Source organism: Haemaphysalis longicornis, unplaced genomic scaffold (genome assembly GCF_048455015.1).
Source record: "Haemaphysalis longicornis isolate Haplotype H1 unplaced genomic scaffold, Haemaphysalis longicornis Haplotype H1 scaffold_1, whole genome shotgun sequence".
NCBI lineage: Eukaryota > Metazoa > Arthropoda > Arachnida > Ixodida > Ixodidae > Haemaphysalis > Haemaphysalis longicornis.
In genome coordinates this window covers 89,561,008-89,586,607 of record NW_027526203.1, presented here as the reverse complement: position 1 = coordinate 89,586,607, position 25,600 = coordinate 89,561,008, and the positions used below count along the sequence as shown (strand labels likewise).

General features: G+C 46.8%; 2 protein-coding genes across 4 annotated transcripts in view; one reads left to right on the top strand and one right to left on the bottom strand.

Annotated features, from left to right (window-relative positions):
- The window catches only part of LOC144177964 (organic cation transporter protein-like), a 326,587-nt gene that overhangs the window by 114,183 nt on the left and 186,804 nt on the right, over positions 1–25,600 (bottom strand). For all 3 annotated transcript variants that reach the window (XM_077705534.1, XM_077705526.1, XM_077705530.1), the window contains one exon: positions 23,286–23,440. In XM_077705534.1, coding sequence (XP_077561660.1) covers positions 23,286–23,440 — 155 coding nt within the window. The remainder of the gene's footprint in view (positions 1–23,285; positions 23,441–25,600) is intronic.
- On the top strand, positions 5,766–7,019 carry LOC144174146 (uncharacterized). The gene has a single exon (XM_077702643.1). It carries the CDS (start codon positions 5,766–5,768, stop codon positions 7,017–7,019), a length of 1,254 nt encoding a protein of 417 aa, XP_077558769.1.

Below are 25,600 nucleotides of genomic sequence, written 5' to 3'. Positions count from 1 at the left end.
TTGCACTGAGTGTTTTATTTCTCCCCGCTTTTACCACAGCAAGCGCTTGCCACCCCCTACCTAATCCCGGAGTGGAAATGTTCTCTCCCTCAAGAAAATACCGTGAACTAATTAAACAAAGAAAGTCAACTTTTTTATTTCCATCAGCGCACATTTATCATGGTGATTTCATGCGTATTTACTTTTGCATCTCAAAATCTCAAATGTGAGATTTAAACTTATTATATCTGTTAAAAACAGAACGATTATTAAAAACCAGTACGAACATGACTTTCGTTAAAAAGACAGCTGTTATTACTCCAGTCTGGCAACTACCTCTCACTTTGTCTATGCTTGTTTGTATGTATGTGAGCTGCCTGGTGCTGGCTCGTTTTGTTCAGTTTTATAATTTTATTTCTCGATTTTTATGTTAAGTCACCTTTATAGAATTTTCACAAGGTTATGTCTGCTCTTCCGACACACGCGCGTGTTGGACACACGGGGACGGGTAGAACGCAGGTATTACGATCATCGCCGTCTGCTTCACGCGTCATAAGTGATGGATAACGTTGCATCCGAACCAAATGTGCTGTTCGCAAGCTGAAGACTGCAGTAAAGAAGGATTTTGCGTTGGAAACGTCGTTTGTAATAGGGTAAGTGCTACGCGTTTTTTGCAATGAGTACTTGTTTGGAAGTTATGTTGGTTATTTGTGGATCAGAGTTCACTAGACCCTGACCCGCCGCGGTGGCTCACTGGCTAAGGCGTTGCGCTGCTGAGCACGAGGGTTCGATTCTGGCCGCGGCGGCGGCTTTTCTGATGGAGGCAAAAAGCAAAAAACGCCCGTCTGTACGAGATTTCGGCGCACGTTAAAGATCCCCAGGTGGTCAAAATTAATCCGGAGCTCTCCACTACGGCGCGCTTCATCGTCTGCGTTGCGTCGGCGCGTTAAACCCTACCATCACAGTTAACTAGACCCCCCCCTCATTTGCTCTGAAGGCTTTGGTGACCCTGCTGAGCCTGCTGGATTTACCGGTTCAGTTACCGCGACAGTCAACATCAAATCATGCTGAAGCTGGACCTTGGCTACGATAATGGCGCTTTAGTACAGGTCTACACTTTATTTGACATCACGCGATGCTTTTTAACATCAGGGCATGTGTGTGTAGCCTGTCTATCCAGGATTGACCGCGGCTGCGGATCCAAGTCTTAATTTAGCGTGGACTGCGCAACGCCGTGGCCACTACACCCGGGTGGACAGCCGCGGTAGATTAAAAAAAAAGCTTGGACAGGAGGTGCCCCAGAAATATTTGCGAAAAGGCTACACTTGATTCCGTCGAAAGTAGCTTGCGGGGAGTGTGGGGTTTGTTTTTAGAGGCACCTGTATCGTTGTAAACTAGTGCACAAAGTTAAGCGAGTTTCAAGGTACCATTATCCGAAAACCGCAGGCCACACAGAAACTAGCAAGGAATACTGTAGGCGCTCACTCAACTCAAGATTTATTGTTAATAATCGAACTTAAGAAGACAAGGAATGCAATGGAGGAGCCTCTACCAGCACACCCCAGCCCCTAACGAAGGCTAGTTATACCGATGGACTGCGTGTGTCAGGTGGGCTCGTGCACTATTGGGTAAATAAGGCCCAGCTAATCAGGGCTGTCAGCTATGAAGTGCTCAAATTTTGGCTGTGTAAGAAAAAATATAACTAACTGATGCCCTGCTGTGACACTTCCTGCTGTGACACGCTGGCTTCACTCAACAGTGCACGAGTTCAGCGCAGCTGTTTCTCTCCGATTGCAGTGTGCTTATTGGTGTGTCGTTCATAAAGCGCTACCCAGCAAGGATCCTTCAATGCGGCAGTGTGCGTAGCTGAAGCCAACGGTTTGACAGATATGTGAGCACGAAGGGGCCGCTTATGCGTCAAGCAATCATCGAGTGCTGCATCGACGTTGCTCACCACAGGATTTCGTGGAATGCAAACTTTTGCCAGCAGTTTCGCATATTCGAAAAGACACATAACCCTTTCACTTCCATGGTTTTCTTATAGCTGGCCAATTATGAGAACTTTTACAGTAATGCAGTAATGTAGTAATGCAAAACGTAATGCAGTAATGCAGTAATGCAAAACGTGAACAATCTATTCAAGGTTGCACTCAACTAGTAAGCGAATAATTACCTGTTAATTAGGATGTCAATATATTTTAAAACTTTTTAGTGTAATGTTTAAAATAATGCACCACACTAAGCGGCAGCTGGCAGCTAACACAGATAGCAAGGCTCCCTTTGGTGTTTTGGTCGTATCTGACTCGCCATGGCCAGTGCGGCCATGCCACTGAGATAAGACAAAGTAATACCCGTGCTACACCAGCCTTTCGAAGGCCTTTAAGTCGAATGTCATTTGACTCAAATGACACTTTTGAGCTGCTACACGACGTTTTTCAGCCATTTGGTTGAAATGGCATTTGAGTCAAAGGAGCACAGTTACTGACCATTGAGAGTCTCAAAGGCCTTTGAAACACGAACGGTCCTACCCTCGGGCTCAGTTTCTGCAAACCGTAATAACAAAACAAATTATTTACGAGTAAAACTTGGTGTTTGAATTGCAAGATCTTCGCAATATTTCACTTGTTTTCGTTCATTGTCACTCGCTCTACGATTACGAGGTAACTTAGTACTCTCAATACCAGCAGTGTGAAAAAAGACAAAAACTGGCTGCATTGTGCGTGCTTTGTGCTTGCTTGTAGATTCCTATCAATTTTATCACGAATAATTGCTTTTTTGCCCATTTTAACTCTAAAATTAAATTTTCGCCAACCGGACATGGCAGCAGTGGCAACACCAAAACATGGCGGGGAAATACGGAAACTTTCAACTGCCTATGGTCATGTAGATCGACAGAACTCCTTCCAGTTCGAATGACATTTGAAATTTCGAAGGTCATTCGACTGAAATGTCCTTCCAAACGCTCGTGTAGCACAGGTATAACCCGATAGAAGAAACATCCGATGCAGTTGTCTGAAATTTACCTGACACGGTTTATGCATTTCGGTACCATGTCAATGGATGGCACGGCACACCCACAATATTTTTTAAACGAGTTGTCTAGAAGTGGCAGGGAGTTAGGTAAAGAGGCAACGCAGGTACACGGGTGTACGTTTGTGCTAGTTATTGCCAGCGTGTGAATAGAGTTTTTTCTATCACTTACCACTTGTGCTAGCTCAATCATTAGTATACAAAACCGCATCTTTTATCCCATGTTAAAGAACACCTCATGGTATCAATAAATCCATAGCACTCTGCAGTACATCTGCAGTACACCTGCAGCCCCAAATTTGACTTCAAAACCACAGAACTTTGACTTGACTGCAGAATATTACGTCACATGAACGCTGACAAGACTGTCATGCTGCATCGTCTGAGATGGCGCATGCCTTTTGTAAAGCTTATGCAGTGCATATTTGCGTACTTTCACATCTCCATGCCTGTCTTTTTCCTCGGTTTCAGTGATCACCCTGCGAAACAACCTCGGCTGCTGCAATGTGCAACATCATAACACACCATGTTGGGCTTGTAACCAGGTGCGGACAATTGAGGACCGTTGAATGCGTGTTAAAACGCATCAAACCAGATAACTGGGTGAGTTGGTGTAAATTCATGTTCACTGGCACAAAAAGACAGATGAAAAGACAGAGGTAAACACAAACAGGCCGCCACTCACGACTGGGATTTAATTTAAAAAGAACAAGCATATGTACACATTCTCGGCGCATGTCAGGGGCGGATCCAGGGGACTTTGGAGAGGGGGAAGGCACAACCAAACGCCGTGATTCGTTCTCACTTTCTCAGGAGGTGCTTGTTAATCAACATATTTCAGACAACCGTGTGACGAGTTTTAAAAAGGTTCCCTCCTCGCTGCTTAACTCAACTATATAAAGGGAAAATTTGTTTGTGGGGAGAAAGTCATTAGCATGGAGTGGTTGCATTAGTTACAACAAATGAGGGGTGCTTAGCTCGCCGTGGATGGTAATGGTCCACACCGCGGCCTAAAAAATTACACGTGCCGAAAGATCACTTCCGAGGGAAGTGAAAGGTGGTGGGGTAGAGTAGCTAGTAGCTTTGGGGTGGGTGGTGGGGTGGGCAATTGCCCCACCTCCCCGCCCTTGGATCTGCCACTGGCGCATGTCACACATTGATGCTACGAATTGCACCACATATTCTTATCTAAATGCGCTACTTCTTGCTGTGATAGTCTTACGGATGGCTGGATGATGCATTTGTCACCTCGTTTTCTGATCGTGTGGCCTTCAAGTATTTCCTTGGCTCTTTGATCTCTATGTTTGTGCAAGCAAGTGGTAGTGCCAAATTTTGCCGTGTACTTATAGTCATCGCAATGGGCGGCCAGGTGTGAAAGGCTGTCTTTGTTATTGATGGCACGCTCATGTTCCTTTTGTCTTACATTCACACATCTTCCCAATTGTCCTACATCCCTGTTGAAAATTCCATCAACCAACCATCAAGATTCATTGCTGGAAAGGTTGATTGCGTTTGATGGTCGCCTCGGAAAGTGTTGATGTACGTAAGAAACTGTAATGGAAGCTGCTGAAAGGGGACGCTAGAAGGTGCTGGCAGGCATGGTGGCATGCCTGCCAGCACCTTCCATCATCTTCCACCACCTTCCTCCATGCTGGCAGGCTTGCGGCGCAATGGCGGCAGATGTTGGCTTGACGGCAAGCTTGACTGCTGAATTGATGATGGAAATGCATTTTCTGAATGAATGACGGCAGAAAGCCAAAATTTATACGAGAGCGAAGCGCTTGTAATGACAGAAACATAGCGGTGGCATTGACCGTTGCGAGAAAATTACAAAAGCTGCCTTTTTGAAAAGGTGTTGCCCAAAACTTGGCAGGCACGCTGCGCAATGACGGCAGATGTTGGTGTGACGGCAAGCTTGACTACTGTATTGATGATGGAAAGGCATTTTCCGAACGAATGCTGGCAGCAAGCCAAAATTCATTCGATAGCGAAGGACTGATATAATAAGAGAAACATAGCGGTGGCATTGGGAATTTCAAGAAGAAAAAACAATAACTGCCTTTTTGATTAGGTGCTGCTGAAACCTTCACGTATTAGAGAAAAGCTACTTTGATTAGCGCTTCTTGTTTTATGCCAGAACTTGGAGGGCTGGTATGAAACTGTATGCCCTTTATTCGCCGTTTTTGGTGTAAGGATGGCAGTGCCGACCCTTACGTTGAAAACATGGGCAGCTTTTTTTCGCTGCGACAGGGCCAAACCGTACGTGTTCATTTTCGCTGTGCTGAGCCCGCGGACAGAACCGTCCGTGGCATGGCTTAAATTGTACGCGGCAGACTACGGGTCTAGCGCTTCGCCGATCCTCCTTAGTTGTAATCAGCTGCCTTGAGACAGATCCAAGCACGGTATTATTACACAACATAATTTTAATTCCGGGCGCGCATGCCATTTCACTCTATGCCATTTCACTCATAGCTACGTTGGCTTTCGTCGGGGAGAACGGGGATGTGCGATATCTCTTTTAGGTTAAGATAGCTGGCTACACGGGTCAAGGTGAGCCTCGTTTTGGAGACCGGTGCGTGCCCAAGAAGTGGCACGACTACCGGAATGGGTTATATACGAGAAGCAGTAGACATAACTCACAATATTTGTGCATTCATTGGCGATTCAGATTGAGAAACCAAATAAATCCCGCTTGTTCAGGCTCAGTTCCCGTTTGTGGTGGTGGTCCGGTCACCGCAGCGTGCGGACGCCGAATCATGAGCTCCGTCGGAGCGGCGTTTGCGGCCCAATCTCGCCGCGGAAACAGGAATGCTGAAGATACCCAGGATTACTCTGTTGTTCTGCCTCCCCTGCCAACCGGGTCTGTTGTTTTTAACACCATTTTTCTGCACGGAGACGTAAGGGCTCGACCGTACCGAGTTGAAGACTTTCGAGACGCGTTAGCGCAAGACGCTGTGCTCGCCGACATTGCTGCCCTCGGCACCTACCAGATGAATCATATCTGGGCCGTCACCTTTACGAGCGAAGAAGGAAAGAAGAAAATGCTCGCGAAGAAAGACATCACCGTCAAGGGCCACATGTGCCTGGTAATCGACCCGTGCCAGCAAGACGTCCGCGTCAAGCTTCACTGGGTCCTGCACAACGTTCCCGACGATCAGATAAAGGATGCGTTCGCGCCGTACGGAACTGTGGTTGAAGTGACGAAAGAAAAGTGGCGTGCGACAGGGTGTGCGAATTTCAGCACCATGACACGCATCGTTGTTCTCCGGCTGAAAGGGGGAGTTGTAAGGGACGATTTGCCGCACCAGCTGCGTATCGGAACCGAGCTTGCTCTCGTCGCCGTGCCGGGAAGACCACCGCTGTGCCTTCGGTGTCAACAGACTGGGCACATTCGGAGGGAGTGTCGCGTCCCAAAGTGCAACGTCTGCCGGCGTTTCGGACATGATGGCGCCAATTGCGTGAAAACGTATGCGGCGGCCACCGGATCCGGAGCAACAGAAGAGTGTTGGAAGCACATAATGAACGAAGCGGAGGCGGAGGAGGTCGTCAAGGGCCTGGACGAGGAGCATACACCGATCCCGGCGGACACGCCAGCAGAAGAAAGGGACATTGACGAAGGTAGTGCTATTGAGGGGACGACGGGCACGGAAGAAACAGCGGCAGCTCAGGCGCCGGAGGTGCAGCCGCAAGGTACCCCGCTGCCAAGTATTGACGACGGCTACCCAAGCGACGCTTCCATGGACGCCGAGGACGCCGCCACTCGTTGGAAGGATGCTGCATTCAATGAGCTCGCGGCCAAGCGGCCACGAGAGGACAGTGCTGCGGACGCTGACGCGAAGAACCTGGTGGGTATTGCCTCGACTGGGCCCACAGCGAGGAAGAAGCGCCCTGAACCTGAGACGAACATTCACGGCGGAGAGAGGAGGCCGCCAAAGCCCCCTCGTGACGAGATTTATGTGTGCCCAAGAACGGGGCGAACGCCTCATGCCGCATTGACCTACGCTAGCTGACGCACACCCGCGCCTTTGTCATATTTCCGAGGTGAGCGCCATGCGGTCTAGTTTTTCCAAATGGCTGTACGTTTAGAAGCTGCAATTAACGTTGCCACGGTTAATGTGCCAGGCCTGCCAGCGAGACGGAAGCAATGCCAGCTTAGTAGGCTGTTTGCAGACCGAGAACTGGATATAATTGCGGTGCAAGAAACTAAAGTGGAAAGCCAGGAAATGACAGACCGCATGTTGCAACCTTTTAGAGCAAATTTTAATGTGTGTGTCTCGCACGCCGTGGGAACATCGGCTGGGTGTGCCCTTTTTATCAGGCGATCACTAGGGATTGTTGAACAGACCGTTGTAGCTGATTCGAGTGGCCGCTATGTGTATTGCGACTTTTCATTTTGCGATATTGAATGGAGAGTTATATGTATTTATGCACCGAATAGACAGGGTGAGCGGGAGACTTTTTTCCAAACTATTAGTAAGCACCTTGAGAGCGAAAGGGTTGTTATCTTGCTTGGGGATTTCAACTGTGTGTGCATGACCGAGGACAGAGCAGCCCACGAGCGGGTTAGAGATAAAAGCGCCGAATGCTTAATGGACATAACTTCCAAATATTGTTTGGATGACGTAGCTCTCTGTACGACTAGAGATCCAATCTGGTTTACACATTTTCAAGGTGCCAGTCACGCGAGGCTGGATAGAGTGTACATATCAAGTCAACTTGTGACACTGTGTGACCGTTATAACGTCGAGGCCTTGTCCTACAGCGATCATTGCCTTGTGGCATTCTGTCTGGGAAACAAACAGAAAACCACGAAATGGAATTGGAAGTTGTGGAAATTAAATAGCCGGGTACTTAAAGATGAACCTTTTACAGCTAGGGTCAGTGAACTGTTTACTGACCCGCCGCGGTGGCTCAGTGGCTAAGGCGTTGCGCTTCTGAGCACGAGGTCGCGGGTTCGATTCCCGGCGGCGGCGGCTTTTCTGATGGAGGCGAAAAGCAAAAACGCCCGTGTGTACGAGATTTCGGCGCACGTTAAAGATCCCCAGGTGGTCAAAATTAATCCGGAGCCCTCCACTACGGCGCGCTCATCGCCTGCGTTGCGTCGGCGCGTTAAACCCTACAAAAAAAAGTGAACTGTTTTCTAATATGCACAGTGATGCACAGACGAGCTGGGGAGTCAAGTGGGAGTCAAGTAAAGAACAAGTTAAAATAGGTGCAGTCGAAAGAAGCACAATTATCAATAAACAGAAAAGCGAGAAGGAAAAAGAACTTCGCCAACAGTTAAGAACTCTATTAGAAGAAAGCGCAAAGGCCGGCGAGTTTAAGCAAGAAATAAGAGACACAAAAAATAAACTAGAAGTCATCGATACTGAGCGTTATAGGGGAGCTATCGTGCGAGCACGAGCAGATAAGATGTGGTTCGGTGAAATACCTACAAAGCGTGCGTTTTCTGATGAAAAACGTTACGCGCAGAAAAATGAAATCCGGGAAATACGGTACAAAAATGGTGTTACGGCACAAAAAGAAACGATTGAGCGGGCGTTCATTGAGTATTACACTGACCTGTTAGACAGGCACATTCCAATGAATGATGGCTTTGCTGATGAATTTTTATCGCTTATGCCCAAATTAGAACCAGAGCTTTGTGAAATAATGGAAGCACCAATTAGTGTGTGGGAATTAGAAAATGCAATAGATGATCTCAACACCTGTAAGTCACCCGGGCCAGACGGGTTAAGCGCGGAATTTTACAAGGCTTTCAAAATAGAGGTAGCGGTATCTTTATATGAAGTATTGGTTGAGGCTTACAAACTAAATGTTCTCCCGCAGTTTTTTAAGGAGACACACATCATCTTGTTACCGAAGTGTGAAGATGCAGTAAAACTGCTGTCCGTAAAGGCCAATTAGTCTAGCCAACGTTAACTACAAAATTTACATGAAAGTCTTAGCTAGACGGTTGCAAAACGTAATTCAGTTTTTGCTAGGACCGCATCAAACTTGCGGCATTAAGCATCGCATGATAAGTACCAATGTGCACGTCGCCAGAAGTGCGTTAGAGTGCTGTGATGCCTTCTCAAGACGTGTGGCGATGGTGCAACTCGACCTTGAGAAGGCTGAGCACGAGGTCGCGGGTTCGATTCCCGGCCGCAGCGGCCGCTTTTCTGATGGAGGCGAAAAGCAAAAATGCCTGTGTGTACGAGATTTCGGCACACGTTAAAGATCCCCAGGTGGTCAAAATTAATCCGGAGCCCTCCACTGCGGCGCGCCTCATCGCCTGCGTTGCGTCGGCGCGTTAAACCCTACAATCAATCAATCAATCAATCAATCAACCAATCAATCAATCAATAAATCAATAAATGAATCAATAAATCAATAAATCAATCAATAAATCAATCAATAAATAAATAAATAAATAAATAAATAAATAAATAAATAAATAAATAAATAAATAAATAAATAAATAAATCAATCAATCAATCAATCAATCAATCAATCAATCAATAAATAAACCGACCGACCGACCGACCGACCCACCGACCAACCGACCAACCGACCGACCGACCGACCGACCGACCGACCGACCGACCAACCAACCTTGAGAAGGCTTTTGACCGGGTGTCCCATGACATACTTTTCAGAATCTTAGAATACACGAATGTTGGGTCTGTTATCTTGGATGGTATAAAGATGGCGTATGCCGGATGCAAGGCGAGCATAATCGTTAACAAAAATTTAAGTGAAAGTATAAATGTTCGTTGTTCGGTCAGGCAAGGTTGTCCGTTATCGCCTCTTCTTTTTGCGCTGTATCTCGAGCCTTTCTGTTTAAAAATAATCAAGCATGAACAAATACGGGGGTTTGCATTACGGAACACTGAAGTAAAACTGCTCGCATACGCAGATGATATAGCGGTTTTCTGTCGCGATCAAAAGAGCATAAGCGAAGCAGTTAAGGTGGTTAAGTCTTTTTGTGAAAAATCTGGGGCTGCAATTAACTGGGATAAATGTTCGGGATTTTGGCACGGGAACTGGTGCTCAACCCCTGCCGTTTTTGAATGCATACAATGGACCACGTTACCAACAAAATATCTAGGGGTGCCTCTGGAGCATTATAGGGATAGCCGAGACTACTGGACTAACGAGACCGAAAATTTGAGAGACAAAACCAGAAACTGGCAAGGGCGCAATTTTTCTATGTTTGCCCGTGCCACTATCTGCAACCTTTTTTTGTTAGCCAAAGTGTGGTACGTGCTGCAAGTGTTGTGTATGTCACGTGCTAATGTCCAAAAAATCCACAGAGTATTTGCAGTCTTTATTTGGTCTTCCAGCTGGGAAAGAACCAGTCGCTCTAACATTTTTCGCCCAGTCAAAAAAGGGGGTTCTTGGTCTTTGTCATTTATTTTTACGACAAGTTGTCGCAAGGTTTTGTTTTGTGCGGGATCAAAAAGACGCCTCCTTGCGCACTGTAATTCAAGTGTGGTTGAAAAATGTGCTGCCTGCCTTTGTTGTGTCTTCAAGTGATATTGTGTGCAGGGGGGTGAAAGGATTTTTGCGAGAAGTGGCTCTGTCTGTTGAATTTTTGAAGGTACGGTTTTCTTTCGACTACCTGTGTAGTGTTTCCAGGAAGCGCTTGTACAAAGTTTTAGTGGATGTTTGTTTACCTGTGCCACTGTATAGGTCGTTATACGGTGCGGGCACAGGGCTTGATGTTTTAAGGAGGGTTAAAAGTATGCCTGTGAAGCCTGCAATGAAGTCCTTTTTTTAAACTACATAGTGAAACCCTTCACGTAGATACTTGGTTAGCAGAAAGAGGTATTTTTGTGCCGTGGACAACCGACTGCAGACTGTGCAAAAAGCCGGAAACTATTAATCACGTCTTCATCGACTGTTGGGACCCAGTGTTCCATTGGGACGCCCTCCAACGTACGTTAAAGAAAGACTTACCCATAACGCCGCGTGGAATTCGGTTCCTACCCGAAAAAAATGAGGGTGGTGTGCCGTACGATTTGATCATGCTCCTCAGCCTTCATAGTATATGGAGGACGATAATGGCGGTTAGGAATGCGGATTTGAATGCCCGGTCTGTCAGGGAAAATTTCATTGAAAGCGTACAGTATATACGGGAAGTGTTTCGTGCTGAGGATGATCCCCCTGAGTGGTTGCCTGTGGTAGAGGATTTAGTGGGTCTTAGAAAGTTTTAAAGCCACGTAGTCAGCCAAGTAGGGTTGACAGATCATTACATGACATGATGTGTGATGTGCTGTATAAATGTCAAAGCAGGCAATAAATAAAAAAAAAGTGGCGGTGGTGCAGGGGTAACGAGCTCGCTTTTTGTTGCGAAGGTTGGTGGTTCGATCCTTCGTTGGTCTTTTTTTTTTCGCTGACAACATAATATGATTTTTCTTTAAACGGAAAATGTGCCTGTTCTTGGTAGTTTTTAACCAAAAGTGATTTCCCCCAAAGTGATATCGGAGGTTTATTCCACAACTCAATTGCTCATATACAGGATAGCCCAACAAACTCAACTTTTTGCTGGGTATGGCAACCTGATTTTTGTATTTACATTGCTTTCTGTGTCTATGTTCAAGCCAGAATTTGTTTCGACGCATTTTGTTCACTTCGCGCTTTGTATATACTGGGTTACGAAAAACAAAGGCACAGCCGAAACCGAAACTCCGGCCTCAGTACTCCACTGCTCCATCCAGCAACATCGCCACGCCATCACGCCGTCGCATTATTCCCTTCTTCCTGGCCGCCAAGTCGGTGGAGTTGTACGCGCTTGTCGAGTGGCTTTGTTGTGGTTGTTTTGAAGACATTGGATTATTGTTTCGACGAAGATATGTCGCCTGTGATTTAAGGTAAGTGGCTAGTCAACTTTTCGCACTTTACTTGTGTATTTAACAGGGCAGGGCTCTTCCGTTCCGTGTTAGACGTTTGCGTCGTCGGTTAGCCCTAATGTTTTTTGACAGCGACTGATTTTGAGGGTTACGTAGATCTGCCTTTTGACCGCGGATATTGCGTGCGGGAGTAGCAACAGTAGGGCTGTTCGATTTACAGCCCCGGACTCACCGCTGATTCCCTGAAAGCAGTCAGGCATTCGATTTTCTTGTGTATCCTTATGGCTTCGGGGAATCCTCGGACTCCCGCGGAAAAACCGCGGTGAATTCGAGTCTGTAAATCGAAGAGCCCTAGTGTTTGTGAAAACCCTAGGTTTGTGCCGTTTGTAGGCTTTTTGTTGAGCGAAGTAGGATCACACTGCTACGTTGGCAAAACTGTTCGTTGCTCGCAACAACCGATCGCCAATACGCGCGGTCGACCGCTCCAGGTTGAGTTCACAAGTTTTTTTTTATGGGTAGTTCTTTTTAAGGAATTGCAATATTGTACTTCGCATCATTTTTCGTACCTGGACTGGAGTGGTACGCTTTAGGTAACTTTTAGCCAAAGGCACATCTGAACGCAGAGAGCCTTGTTTGTACCAGTGCACTTTACTGAGTGACCGCTTTAAAAAATGACAATCCCTGCAGTGTAGTGTAGACTGCTATGTGCCTTGGCTAAAAGTTACCTAAAGCGTACGATACGCATGTAGTTTCGACGTGGTAGCAAATTCGGGTTGAATGAACGCTTTGGGTGCTACTGATGACAATCCCTTTGGTGCTACTGAGGGTACGATGGCTGAAATTGGCGTCACACTCGCAAGCCCCGCATGTGCAGTGAATGTTTGAGTGTTCCAATCGTTCAATAATCGCATATATGTTTGTGCATGTGTATCAGTAGCACCAAAAACGTTCATTCAACCCGAATTTGTTACCACGTCGAAACTACATGCGTATCGTGCCTCTGGTGCAGAGGCATACGCAATGCTGGTCGCCCATGGGGAGCGTTTAAGCACTGCAACATTCACTACCGTCTCCGAATAATTCGCGGCCACGCGTGTTGCTCAGTTAAATTTTGTATTGGGCTCTCATTCTGTGGATGAGTGCACCCCGCACAAGAGCAAATGCTTAAAAAACAAAATGGGTCTCCTCTGGACTGGTTAAGGCCGAAGGTCTCTTTCTAGTAGCTTGTGTACATAATTGCACAGCAAAGAATAGACTCTTCGTTAAAAACACATGACTTGATGTACATAAGTATAGTTCTAGAAAATATACCGCTAGAGAATAGATGGGAGAACAGCCTTTTCTAGATGGTTATATTACACTGAAAGTTTTTTTAAATTTTTCAGAAGAGGATAACCTCTTTCTCATCGCAATAATTTTTTAAGCAGTGGCTATTGTCATTATTGGCAGTAATGCATTATTGTCATGTTTCAAATTTTGCGCCCTATACCAATGTGTGTCATTTTTGAAAATCGTTTCAATGGGTTTGATGTCAATGTCAGCACAACCTTAAATCTGGTTCCCTATATTTTTCTAAGACATCGCGGCCATTATTAAGGCCTAATTAGATTCATGTTTTGACGGAAAAAATTGTTGCCATGATATTGGCGGTACCAGTTGAAAACATGCACCGACACATCATGTGGGCTTCAAGCACTGCGTGGGAAGGACAACTGAACCTGGTTTAAGCTGCTATCACCTAGAAGAGACTTCAGAAACAAAAAAAATATTGCTTCACTTGTATTTTTGTTGAGCAGTTCTTCACAGCCTTTCCAGCCTCCTTTGGCGGAATTGTTAGGCTGTGTCTAGCGTTCCGTCCAGACGGAATGGCAACTGTCACTAAAGTTCCGTCCAGAGGAAACACAACTCACGTTGAGAGCAGTCTCTCTTGATTTTTACCCATCCGGCCAAACCGCTACCGCTCACTGACTAGCCAGAATCACTGATAATTATTAATCATTATTAATAATTACAGATGATCGGACTAACTCTAGCTCAATCTGGACGGATCTCCAAGCCGCCACCCGATGCCGGCTTCACAATATTTCAGCGAGAGCAGTAGGTCTTGATTTTTACCTAACCGGCCAAACCGCTTCCGCTCGCTGACTAGCCAGAGTCACTGTTAATTATTAATCACTGGTAATAATTAGAGGAGATCGGGCATAACTGGCGATGGCTACGTCGGCCTTGGCTCCAGCAAGCGGGAGCGGCTCGGCCGCTTGAGTAAAAAACGAAGACCGACTGCTCTCATCGCGTGAATTGTAAAGCGGGCGTGAAGTTTTGCTATTACAAAACGCTAACCACGGCCACACACACACAACAAAAGACGGTGCGAGAATCGAACCAGGGACTACAACGTCCGTAGTCAGCCACGGAACCACTACACCAAATCCCAGAACTAGAAATGGCGGCTAATCGGCTGGTTTTGATATGGCGTTCAGTCTGGACGGAACTTTAGCAGTTTTTAGCATTCCGTCTGAACGGAACGCTAGGCACTCCCTAATTGTTAAGGCAACGTTATGATCATTTAGGTCTGCGCTTTGTCACAGAATCGTGAAGGCAATTTGCCGTAGTAGCAATGAGCGAGCTCATCTTGGCACCTTTTTACGCATACATGAACTGATCATAATGAACGGCATCTACTTCCAAAGAGAGAATACAGTTGAGAAACTTGATCGTTGACATTGTCACTATGCTATGATAGTCACTTCGGCCATCCTTACATCCAGGTAATGTGGTAATGTAATACATCCAACCAGGTTAAATGTCATCTGGCATGCTTCACCTTTCAATTCAACGCGCTCCTAACCTTGAACACACTCGCCTGAAGCTACATTTTCTTACGCCTGGTATTCGCTGGCTGTGCTTTGAGCGTAGAATTCTTCTAGACAAGGGTGTTTGCTTCTTTCCCACCTGCTGCTAACGCATGTTCTCTTGAAATTCTCGCTTGCATGCATGCATGCTTGCATCTTACTAAAATCTTTTCCCGGGAAAGGCATTGCCACCATGCAATGCCTCTTAGAGCAGTGCCGGTCAAGAGCACCCTTCCATGACCTGAAGGGAGTCCTAGCAGGATGGTTTCCACTTAATTTGGTGAAAATGTTCTTTTTCTGCAGGTTTTCGATTTTTATGGCAAAGAGGAATGGCAGAAGCAAGGGACCACATCGGAGTGACCATCTCAGAATGTTTAAGGAGGTATGTGAAATGTGAATATACATTTGTTTTGAGTTGATCTGGATTGTATAAGATTTAGTGTGTAATCAGTTTTTTTTCTTTTCAGCTGCCCACCTGTTCGAAGATAGTCACCATATTTGATATTTAATGATAATATATTCAACGTTAAAACCATGTTTGTTTTGTGTAATATTTTAAGCACCCCAGCACACACCTCTAAGCTCTCATAAAATGGTTGATAAGTTTTCAGAGCATTGTAGCAGGATAGCAGAAAAATGATCACGACATGAATGGACAGAGCAAAACGCAAGTCACGCAAGCTTACTTATTTGCTGCAAATCTTATTTTATAAATTTATCCGCAAGAAAATGAAACCAGTTTTTAATTAGCATTGCATAGCACCTTTCCTTTTCATGTCGTCATCATTTTTGTGCAATTTCGCATATCTGCCGTCATACCGTCACTCAACCTGCCAGCATCGACGCTACCATTGCCGCCAGCTACTGACGCATGCCGTCAGCTACCGTCGTACCGACGTCTACCAGCATGCCGTCATCCATCACCCTGCCAGCATGCAGTCATCTGCCGTCATGCCATCATTAATGCCATTACCATATTCCACCATGTTGATGTTTGATGGATTCTATCAACTCCACATTTTCAATAGGGATAGCTCACTCGACCAACAATCCAACATCAAAAACCACCATTGGCTGGGACGGATGGCGCGTTTGAGGGGTGATGGTTATCCAAAATGCACACTCACGCTAGCCTGCGAAAAAAAATGGCCAGATAGGTGAAAGCAGGTGCATGAACATCCAGCTTGCATCAGGAAAAAGGATTGGGAATACGTGTTGATTCCGAATGCACACAAGCTTTCACACGAGCTGAAGAATGTGGCGTCAAGATATGGGTAAGGGTGGTGTTTAAGGCACCAAAGAAGTTGGGAGGCACACTGCAGCCATCAAAAAGAAAGCTCAAACAATGGGCTCCACACGAAGCGAAGGCGGTGGCATAAAACCTCAGTCCCAGCATATGAGATCGGCCATAGGGGTGGTTTATGATATTGGATTATCGGTTCAGTGAGCTATCTAAAACAAATGGGAAGATGCATAAATGTAAGATCAAAGGAACACGAACAGACTGTAGTGGCGTGCACCTCAACTTCTAGCAGCGCCACTTTCACCATCTGCATCATCCCACGATCATCATCAGCGGGGCTTGCCCGGGCTGCGTGGACAGTCCTACGCGCCACAGAACACATCGAACGTCGACTCAGCAGACGGGCGGCCCCTCGTGCTGGTCGGGCCTACACGACCTAAATAAATGTGGGAAGCCGCATCCGCTTCACGCCTGCTTCCTACAAGACAATCACTAACAAAGGCAACGTCTTACAGTTGGCAACCTATTTTGATGAGTATAAATGCACCGCAAAGTTTGGCGCTACCACTTGCTTGCAAACATAAAGATCAAAGAACCGGGGAAATACTCGATATGCACAATCAGAAAACAAGGCAACAAATGCACCGTCCAGCGGTCAATAGCACTATCACAGCAAGACGTAGTGTATTTAGGTAAGGACATGTGATGCAATTCATACACATACACACATATACACATACACACTCTTGGTGCAATTCATGCACCAAGAGTGTGTATATATGTTTCTTCTTTTCAAAATAAATTGTAGTTGTGAGTGGCACCCTGTTTGTGCTTACCTCCGTCTTTTTTTCTGTGTGTTTTTGTGCTTCGTGAACGTGGTTGTTAAAAAGGAGGGCTGCATTTTGTGAGGTCACGAATGCAGATTGGACGACACTTCCTTAAAGGGACACTGAAGCGCTTTTAAAACCGGGAAAAACTCTGCTTTTTACAATTATTACATTGGTCAGTTTATGCCTGTAAAGTTTCTTTCGTCATTTTTAGCTTGGGGACGGCGGTATTCGTGTTTAAAGCTGACCCTAAGCCCCGCCCACTGCTCCCTGCCGCATCGCCGGAAGAGCGAGAAACCGAGAGGCAGCGACCGGAAGTAGCGTCATTTTCGGAAGACGGCCAGCGACGTGCGCCGCCGCTTCTCTGTGCCCCAGTTTTCTGGGGAAGTTCCGAGTTAAGCAGGCGTGTAATCTGCACTTTATTAATCGCCATTGTCTAGAGTTGCTTCCGCGTCGATTTTTAATCGTAATGCTACTGTGTGATTCCCTAATGCGACTCATATATTAGAGATTTCCTACCCGAGCGCCCGTGGCTACTACATTGCCTTCACGAGTTGGCCGGCCGTGTCGTCGGGTGCTGTGTGCTTCATACACGAAGCGGCGGCCTCAAACAAATACGGAGGTACCCCATGTTCCTGATCCGTTATTATAAGGGAATTAGAAAATTTTTGCGACCACAGGGCTCTGGGCTTTCCGAACTTCTTGCTCGTTTTCCCGATCAACGTTGTTGGCTGTGACGACAGCTTAGCTGAATAGCTAGATTTTAAGAAATCAAGCAAGCTGAAAACATGAAGCGTTTTCTGCGCGCGGAAGCTCTCCGCTCACTCGCCGTTCGTGCGCCGTACGGGCATGCACGACCGGCGTGCATGCCCGTACGGCGCACGAAACGGCTCGCACCACACATGCCGCTGCAGCGACCGCTCTTCGCTGCCGTCCAGAATCAAGGCCGTCGCGAAAAGCAAGGTAAACGTGCAAGAGAGGATGATAGTGTGGTGAAAAATTGTGTTAGGGATTGTCATCCAAGGTGATTTCGAAAGAGGTGATCGAATTTGTATCGCGATGCGGAGCGCCGACCGGTCGCGGAGGCTCGTCGACGGCCGCAAACGAACCTGCCCGAGCACGAGTTGCGGCGAGAGGCCGACGGATGGCGTTACCTGCGCGCAAGAATGACCACAGCGCCGATCGCTAGAATGACTATCAACGTAGGAATAATGTTCCAAATGCGAGAAAGGGGATGATAGTGTGGTGAAAAACTGTGTTAAGGATAGTCGTTCACAATTGTAGAGATAGCGGCGACCAACTATCTCCCTTGGTGCTAAGCCGACTCCGTGCAACCTGAGCCGGCTGGAGCTGTTGGTATGGTCCCTAGGGACCATACTGTTGGGGAAGGCGTTCTAAAGCTCGTCGGGGACCAGCGTGCTGCACTTGGGTTCCTCTACCTTTTGGGGGGCGACCAATGTTCGGCTCCCCTATTCTAAAACATGCGTATGTGCAGCAATGCCACGTTCCGCTGACTGGCCGAGCAGCAACCCGGCACCAGCACCTCTGCGCTACGCAGCGACCGGCGGCGGCCGCACTGCCTATGCGCATCGCAGGCCGCTGCACAGAGCTCATTGCCGCCTTTCGAACTGTAAAAACAAAGTTTCACATTCGAGGATGGGGATGATGGTGAGTTGCAAAATTGTGCCAGGAAATGTGACTAGCGCTGGTAGTGAAAGCGGCGAACCAATATCTGCGCAACTTCCCTGCACCCGAGAAACAATTCGGCCATGAGTCGTCGGGGGAGAACCCCTTTCTAAAGCTCGCCGCGAGCGAACCTGTTGCGTTTATATTTCCATCAGGCTCTCCTATTCTAAGGAAACATTGTCTGAGCCCTCCATTCATCAGAGGACCTTCTGGCCCGTATCTGAACGGGAACAGAATCAGATGTTCAGGCCGAGCGGTCACCGCAGCGCCGGCACTTCCGAATATGGCGTCATCTGCCACCAGCCAATCGCGAAAGACAGCCAGGGCTCTCACCGCGCCCGCGGGCAGGGGTCGTTTGTTTTGACGAAAAAAGATGGTTTGGGTGTATTTACACATAAAATAAACACGGTTTTCGAATTCAGCGTCAAGAAAACCATAATGTAATGCACGCAACAAATTTTTTTTGAAAAGCTCTTCACCAGCCCTTTAAGGACTCGTGGTGTTCCAACATTGCTTAAATGAGTGCTAATGGGATGCTTAGTTCAAAAATGTCAGTGTAGGTGTTAATGTACCACATGCTGCTGTATGCCATGTGCTCGTCGTGAGAAACCAGCTTCCTCACTTACAATGACATGCATATTTAGTGCAAAGTGTGAACAGACCTCTCACATAAATTGTTTTCTATGTATATGTAGCCTGACGTGAATGAGAAGCCCCTTTCCAAATCGCATACCTTCATTGTGCTATACATCTCTCCACAAATATACAAGGTCTTGTTGCCTGCACTGCTGAACGGTGTATACACTGGGCTTTTACCATGAAATAGCACTACCTGCATGTCGGCTCCACTGCCATGAGTGCGGTGGCACTCTGCCGCACGGGCAGCACATTGCAGTTGTGCAGCTGGGTGTTATTATGTTTCCACTAGTAACGGTCGGTACCCTACTCCTCTCCTAATTTGCATAGAAAAGTTACCTCAGGGTGCCCCCCCCCGCGAAAAAAATCCTGGGTACGTGCCTGGAGGTGTCCATTGTACAACGGCACCATCGCGGCAACGGGATTGGCCGCTGCTCTCCTACGAGCTGACATGGAGGAGATTCTGTGGAAAGAGCTGGCCGTTGCTGTGCTAAAATACTAGGGGTGTGCGAATATTCGAAAATTTCGAATAATACTCGAATATTAAATATGTGATATTCGTATTCGCTTCGAAAACTATGTAATCGAAACATTTCGAATATTCGAAAATGTTCGAATAATCCGCTAATAACGAATAGATGGATTGATTATTTTAAGGGGGGGGGGGACGCTGGTTTCAACTTCGGAAATATGACCAAAACATCGTTTTTTGAAAGCCACATATTTGGCTTCTATGTTTTCTATCCTGTGCGTTTGCAAAGTTTTCCCGCCAAAAGCCGCCACAAAGTGGCATTAAAAATATTTTTGGCAGTCGCGGTGACAAAATTTCAGCGCAAAAGGGCGAAAAAACGAAAATTTTCGGAGCGCTGTATCTCCGCAAAAGTGCCACCGGGCGCGGTCATTTTGTTACCATTGGTTCGGCCGAGCGATCCTCTTTCCGGTCCCGGTTATCTCTTTTATCTTCGCTCTTTCACAAGCGCACAAGCAGCAGATAAATAAAGACGCGAAAACGAAGGCAGAAATAGATGCTGAAGCGTGATTGGCCTTCCGGTCGGCGCGCACTGGAACGGCCCTCCTTATTGGGCGTGGCTGAGGCAATGCAAGATGGCGGCCGCGTGAACTGCGTAGCGCGCGTTTCTGAGTTCATTTTCGATGCTTCGCTCGGCCAAGTTTCTGTTCAGTCATTTTATCGTCTGTGGTGTTTATCGCGATGGGAACGCCTGAGATCACAAGCCAGATTACGGGAGGTCGCGTGGCTCGAAAGGCGGAGGTCATCGAACGATTCGTGGTGCGCGTGACTTTACCCCTGAGGGGGAAACGCAGTGTGCGCGCTTGTGATAGCGGTTCGCGAAGTGAACTTTTCGTCTGAATTGCGATGCTTACACGCTTAGTTATTGCTGTGTTTTAAATGCAGAGCATTTCAGTAACTCACGATGTCACCCGCGTTGACGTTCGTAGTCGTAGTCCGCACCCCTCCCCCTACACTATATAAAAAAAAAAACTATCCGGCGCCTGGTTTCGATCCCTCGATCCTGTGGGCGGAACGCAATGTACATGGTGCTCTACCCACTGCGCCACAAAGCCGACACAGAATGGGAGGCTACGAACGCGCCTTATATCCTTGACTCATTCAAACTACGTCAAGAAGCTGCTGATACAACGCATTCACTACCACCAGCTCCCCAAACACTAAACGTTAACGCAATACACCCACCCCCTATGGGACGCATTTACTCGAGTCCCCCTCGCGGGGAGATGGGCCCAATTTTAGAGCACCTCAAAAATACTGTAGGGAAGCCTCCGCATTGGAACACTTATCGAGGAGCTCTGAGCAGCGAACTTTGCCGACAAGCTTGAAAGGACGAGCTACACACGATCATCTGACCGATGCTCTGAAGAAATTTCGTCTCTCGCTCCTCGTGTGCTGCAAACTTGTGCGGGATACAGCTTGACATTTTACAGTAGGCTTGCAAGCCTTGGGAAAGAAGCGGCCGACGCGTCAAAACTGCGGCGCGCACGGCATAGCCGCTGCACGTTGGAGCATCGCCTGGCTGCGCCACCGGGTACGATTGAATTCCAGTGGTTGTAATTAATGCCCGTGGCGTTATATTTAGCCTTAAGAATGACCTGACTGGCCATGTCAGGGATAATCAATGTATGACATGTTGCAGATTTCCTAGTAGAAATTTCCAAAATTTCTTAGAAATTTCTTAATTTCTTAGTAGAAATTAAGAAGAAATGGACGTGGGCAGGGCATGTAATGCGAAGGCAAGATAACCGCTGGTCATTAAGGGTAACAGAGTGGATCCCTAGAGAAGGCAAGCGTTGCAGGGGGCGGCAGAAAGTTAGATGGGCAGATGAGGTCAAGAAGTTTGCGGGGATAAATTGGTCACAGTTGGCACAGGACGAGGTAATTGGAGAATAATGGGAGAGGCCTTTGCCCTGCAGTGGGCGTAGATAGGCTGGTGATGATGATGATGATGATGATGATGATGACATGTTGCAATATACGAGCGCCGCGATGCGGTCGAGCCATATCGCTTTCTTGTGCAACGTTTCGCGCGCACTTCGAGTAATCATGCAAACAGGTCTGAGTTCGGAATAAAAATGTGCTGACGCCGTTAAAAATGTACCTTACTGTCGTAGCATTTTTCCAATTGAATTTTTTAGGGAAATTATTAATACCAATGCATACATCTATAGTTTGGTGCATATTGGCTGTGCTGCTGGAAATATTGGATGCCCTGAATTTCAAGAGTACTAAAAAAACGTGCACGTATTCAGTTGAAGTTATGCAGAATATTATACCAAGCTTCAAAGTAGCTGATTGGTATCCTTGCGGTATGTAAATTTTTCGCAATGAACACCTGCACGTACGAGTGCGAGGTTGCTGCTCCAGGCAAGGTTATAAAACCTAAAAGAAGCCAAAACTCAGTTCCCAAATTTAAGTTAAAAAAAGTGCTTCACTTGGCGCCATGGTAACAACCCTGCAGCGGGAAGTTTTCCAGCGCAATACAAGCAGCCAGCTAACCTACTTAGCATTGAAAGCCATCTCCCCACGTTTGGTCCGCGAACTGGGCTAGTACTCTTCACAGAGGAGCTGAAAATTATGTTTTATAGAAAGAAAAAAGCTGCAAAAGGCAGTCCAATTTCAAGGCAATTCATTACGGAAGCGCCATGTTTAAAAGGGCATGAAAGGCCACAACCCTGGCGACGTCTGATGAATGAAATCTGTGTTGGAACTTAGGGAACCTACGCCGCTTGCTCCAGTGATTTCTTCGTGACAGCTAGGTCCATTTTGATTCCATTTCTGCATTGCATTCCTTTATGAACAGCTCAGTTGTTCCTGTTTTTCAGGTTTGCGTTTTCTGAATTTTTTATTCAAATAGTCGTTCATGGTCTATACGCCTGTTGTACGTTCACCTCTAAAAAACCGAAAACTAACAAAAACATTGTGTTGTAATAAAACAAATCTAAGACTGTAACGACCACGTCTATTCATTTTGGAATGCAATGCACTTTGAACTTGTTTTATAGGGCGCTCAACTCGGTACAAGGTGAACAGAAAAAAAAATATAAATAAAAAACTTTTCAAAGTATTTCTTTGACATTTTTATAGTGTACCACAGAAGCATTTCCAGTTGCTGTGCCAATTTTCATCAAAATCTACAAAGAAAAAAAAAAGTTGATTTCGAAAGCCAAGTCGCCCCTTAATTATTCGATATTCGATTCGATATTCGATTCGATATTCGAAGGTAGATATTCGTATTCGATTCGTATTCGAAAAATTTGGTATTCGCACATTCCTAAAAATTAGCGCAATGCCGCTGAGTTTTCACCACCGCTTGAAAGGATGATATCGCCAGCGCCCCAAGTCAGTAGCGGTAGCTGTTAAAGTTATCAGGGGTCATTTTGAGGAGCATTTAAAATAATAAAATTAATCACTGCGGCCAAGTTGTTCCTGTACCGCTCTTTTCTCGTTTGCCCACTCTTCTGTTCGTTTTGTAAGTAAATGTTACAACTGCCACATAGGCGCAGCAGCATTTACTCCGCATGTCACTATGGTTTTTTTAAACAACTCGCCCATCTATCTTCCTGATCGGCGACTGTTGCTTTAGGCCCACCATAGCGGTTGGTACCCCAAACGGCTGATAAAGCTGCCAAAGGTGCTTAGACAGGCAGAAGTAGTTGCGCTTACCCAATGTGTAGGCAATGTTGGTGACGCCCCCGTGTCCCAGCGAGGCGATGAACCGGAAGGCGTTGAAGGCGGCGAACGACCCGGACAACGCCGTGGCCACGCCCGACGCCAGAGACAGCAGTGACGTGGCGACGACAGCGGGTCGACGGCCGCACCTGCGAGCGATTGCGAGCGGAGACTGCCTACAGCACAGTTAAGAGACGCTTTGGCAGCACCAACCACCGAATATCGCGCGAAAACCACGCATGTTGAGCTACAAACCGCTGCGAAGTGCCCCGATTGGGGTAGGGCCTAACCTCGGGTGTGTCCTAACGTTGCCCGGCTTTAGCGTTGACACGAAGGAGTCAGGGGACTGGCGCAGACTCCTTAAGGCCAACAGCAGTCACACTGGGGTGTGCACAAGAATTGAGGAGTTCAGGTTCAACATTTTTCTCGCAGCAGCACAGCAAAGCGGCCGACTTGCTGAGCTAGCGGCAAGAGGCTTTCCCGCAATTCACCAGTGACGCGCAGCTGAAGGGCAGAAGGAAGGTGTTTTTGGAGCCACTCTGTTGTCTTTGCATTGGCCCCGGCCCCCGTGATCTTTTTCCGTGCTAAAGTGGTCCCGCCAAGCGTACCCGGGCAACGCTCAGCTGATGAGAAACCCCACCCGCATGCTGATGTAGTCTCCGAGCATCATGTTAATTTTTTGTTCAACCCACGAGCAATATTTTTATTTGTCAATAATGCAGTGTCTCTGGAGACTTCTGTAGAGTGGTACACGTGAGTAAATACAAATACATGCAAAACAATGCAAACAAACACAAACTGCACAGTAATAGAAAGACATCTCTTATAACTAAGCGTTCGTTCTTGAGATCACTCCATTGAACAATACTTCGTGGTAAAAAATAATATTTGTAACAATTATTGCTGAGGGTTCAAAGAGGTTATAGAAAACGCGTTCCACGTCTTGTATTATAAACGCGTGAATATGTTAAAATATGAGAAATGTCGATGAAGTAATGTCCTGTAATTAACTGAAAGAAGAAGTTCAGGCGGCCAATCTTGTTTCCTTCGGAGACGGGCCACCTCCCCCTTTGTTCAAGGAAGATGATCTTTTTAAAAGACATTGATAATTTTTGAAACCTGTAATGTATAGGACATAAGAAAAAGGACGAATTTGCCTAGCTGCGAACTCGTACGCACAAAAACAAAGTTTTATTGAGAAGAAGGCGTTGGCTTCGCGGCACTGGTGAAGCTAGCGTGCCGATCTTGCTCGTTTGGTAAACCAATTTATTGAAAACCGGAGTTCTGCGTTCTTATTACGCATCAAGTGCCCCTCGCTAAATATTTATTTTAGGTTCTTATGAGTGCATGCTAAGACATTCCCAGCACGAGTGTTTTGTTCTACAAAAAATATATTCGTTGTTAATACCCCGGAACGAGCACTAGTGCAAAGCGGGGACCACGCCATCAGGCCAAAAGTGGCTCCCATATAAAATATTTCTGGAATAAAACTAAACGGAGCAGGCTATTTTCGGTTGTGTTATGCCCCATGAAATGTTTGACCAGCCTTTTAAATGAGCATTCACGCGGCTTCAGCGACTGCTGAAGCCGCATTGAGAAATCGCAACGCGTCGTTTTCTTCCGAGACATCACTAAAAGATGACCTTGATTTGCAACTGTTCGAACAAAATCCTTTTCGCTTCGTACTCGCTTCCAAACTAAAAATCTCTCTTCGCAAACCCATAATTCGGAATGACCACGGCACGCAGCAAGCGGCCGTGGAAGCGCACAAATTAGTCGTCCGTGTAGAGTCGATACCCTGCCTCTGAGCACATTCCCGCGTGCTCTCACCTCCCCAAGCACGCTGTTTCGTCCTAAATGGGCCAGCCACGGGAAGTATTCAGGAACACAGGGCATTATCATACGTGCGGATCTAAGCATTCAAATTTTGCGGGAAACCCTCCCCTCTACTATGGTTTTTTTTTTTTTTCTCCCCGTCTCCGCTTCCGTCGCTCGGTCTGCCTGCCGCTAAGGGTATTCCGATAGTGCAGAACTGGACATTCAAATTCGGCGCCAAGTCATCCAGGCGTGCAGCCCTGCGAATCCGCACGCATGAACGTTTGCGATGTTGTGATCGAAATGCTATTGCATTAAAATTCTCTATCGTCTTTGCTCGCTTCAAGGCCGAAGCGGCGGAGTTCGTCGGACGGGGAGATAGCTATTCGGTAGTGGGGTCCGCAAACACCATGAGGAATGGGTGGGGTACTGTGAAAAATATTGCCCTGCAACGAGTGCCAACCTTCGAACATAAGCTCCGTTGGCCCACTGCG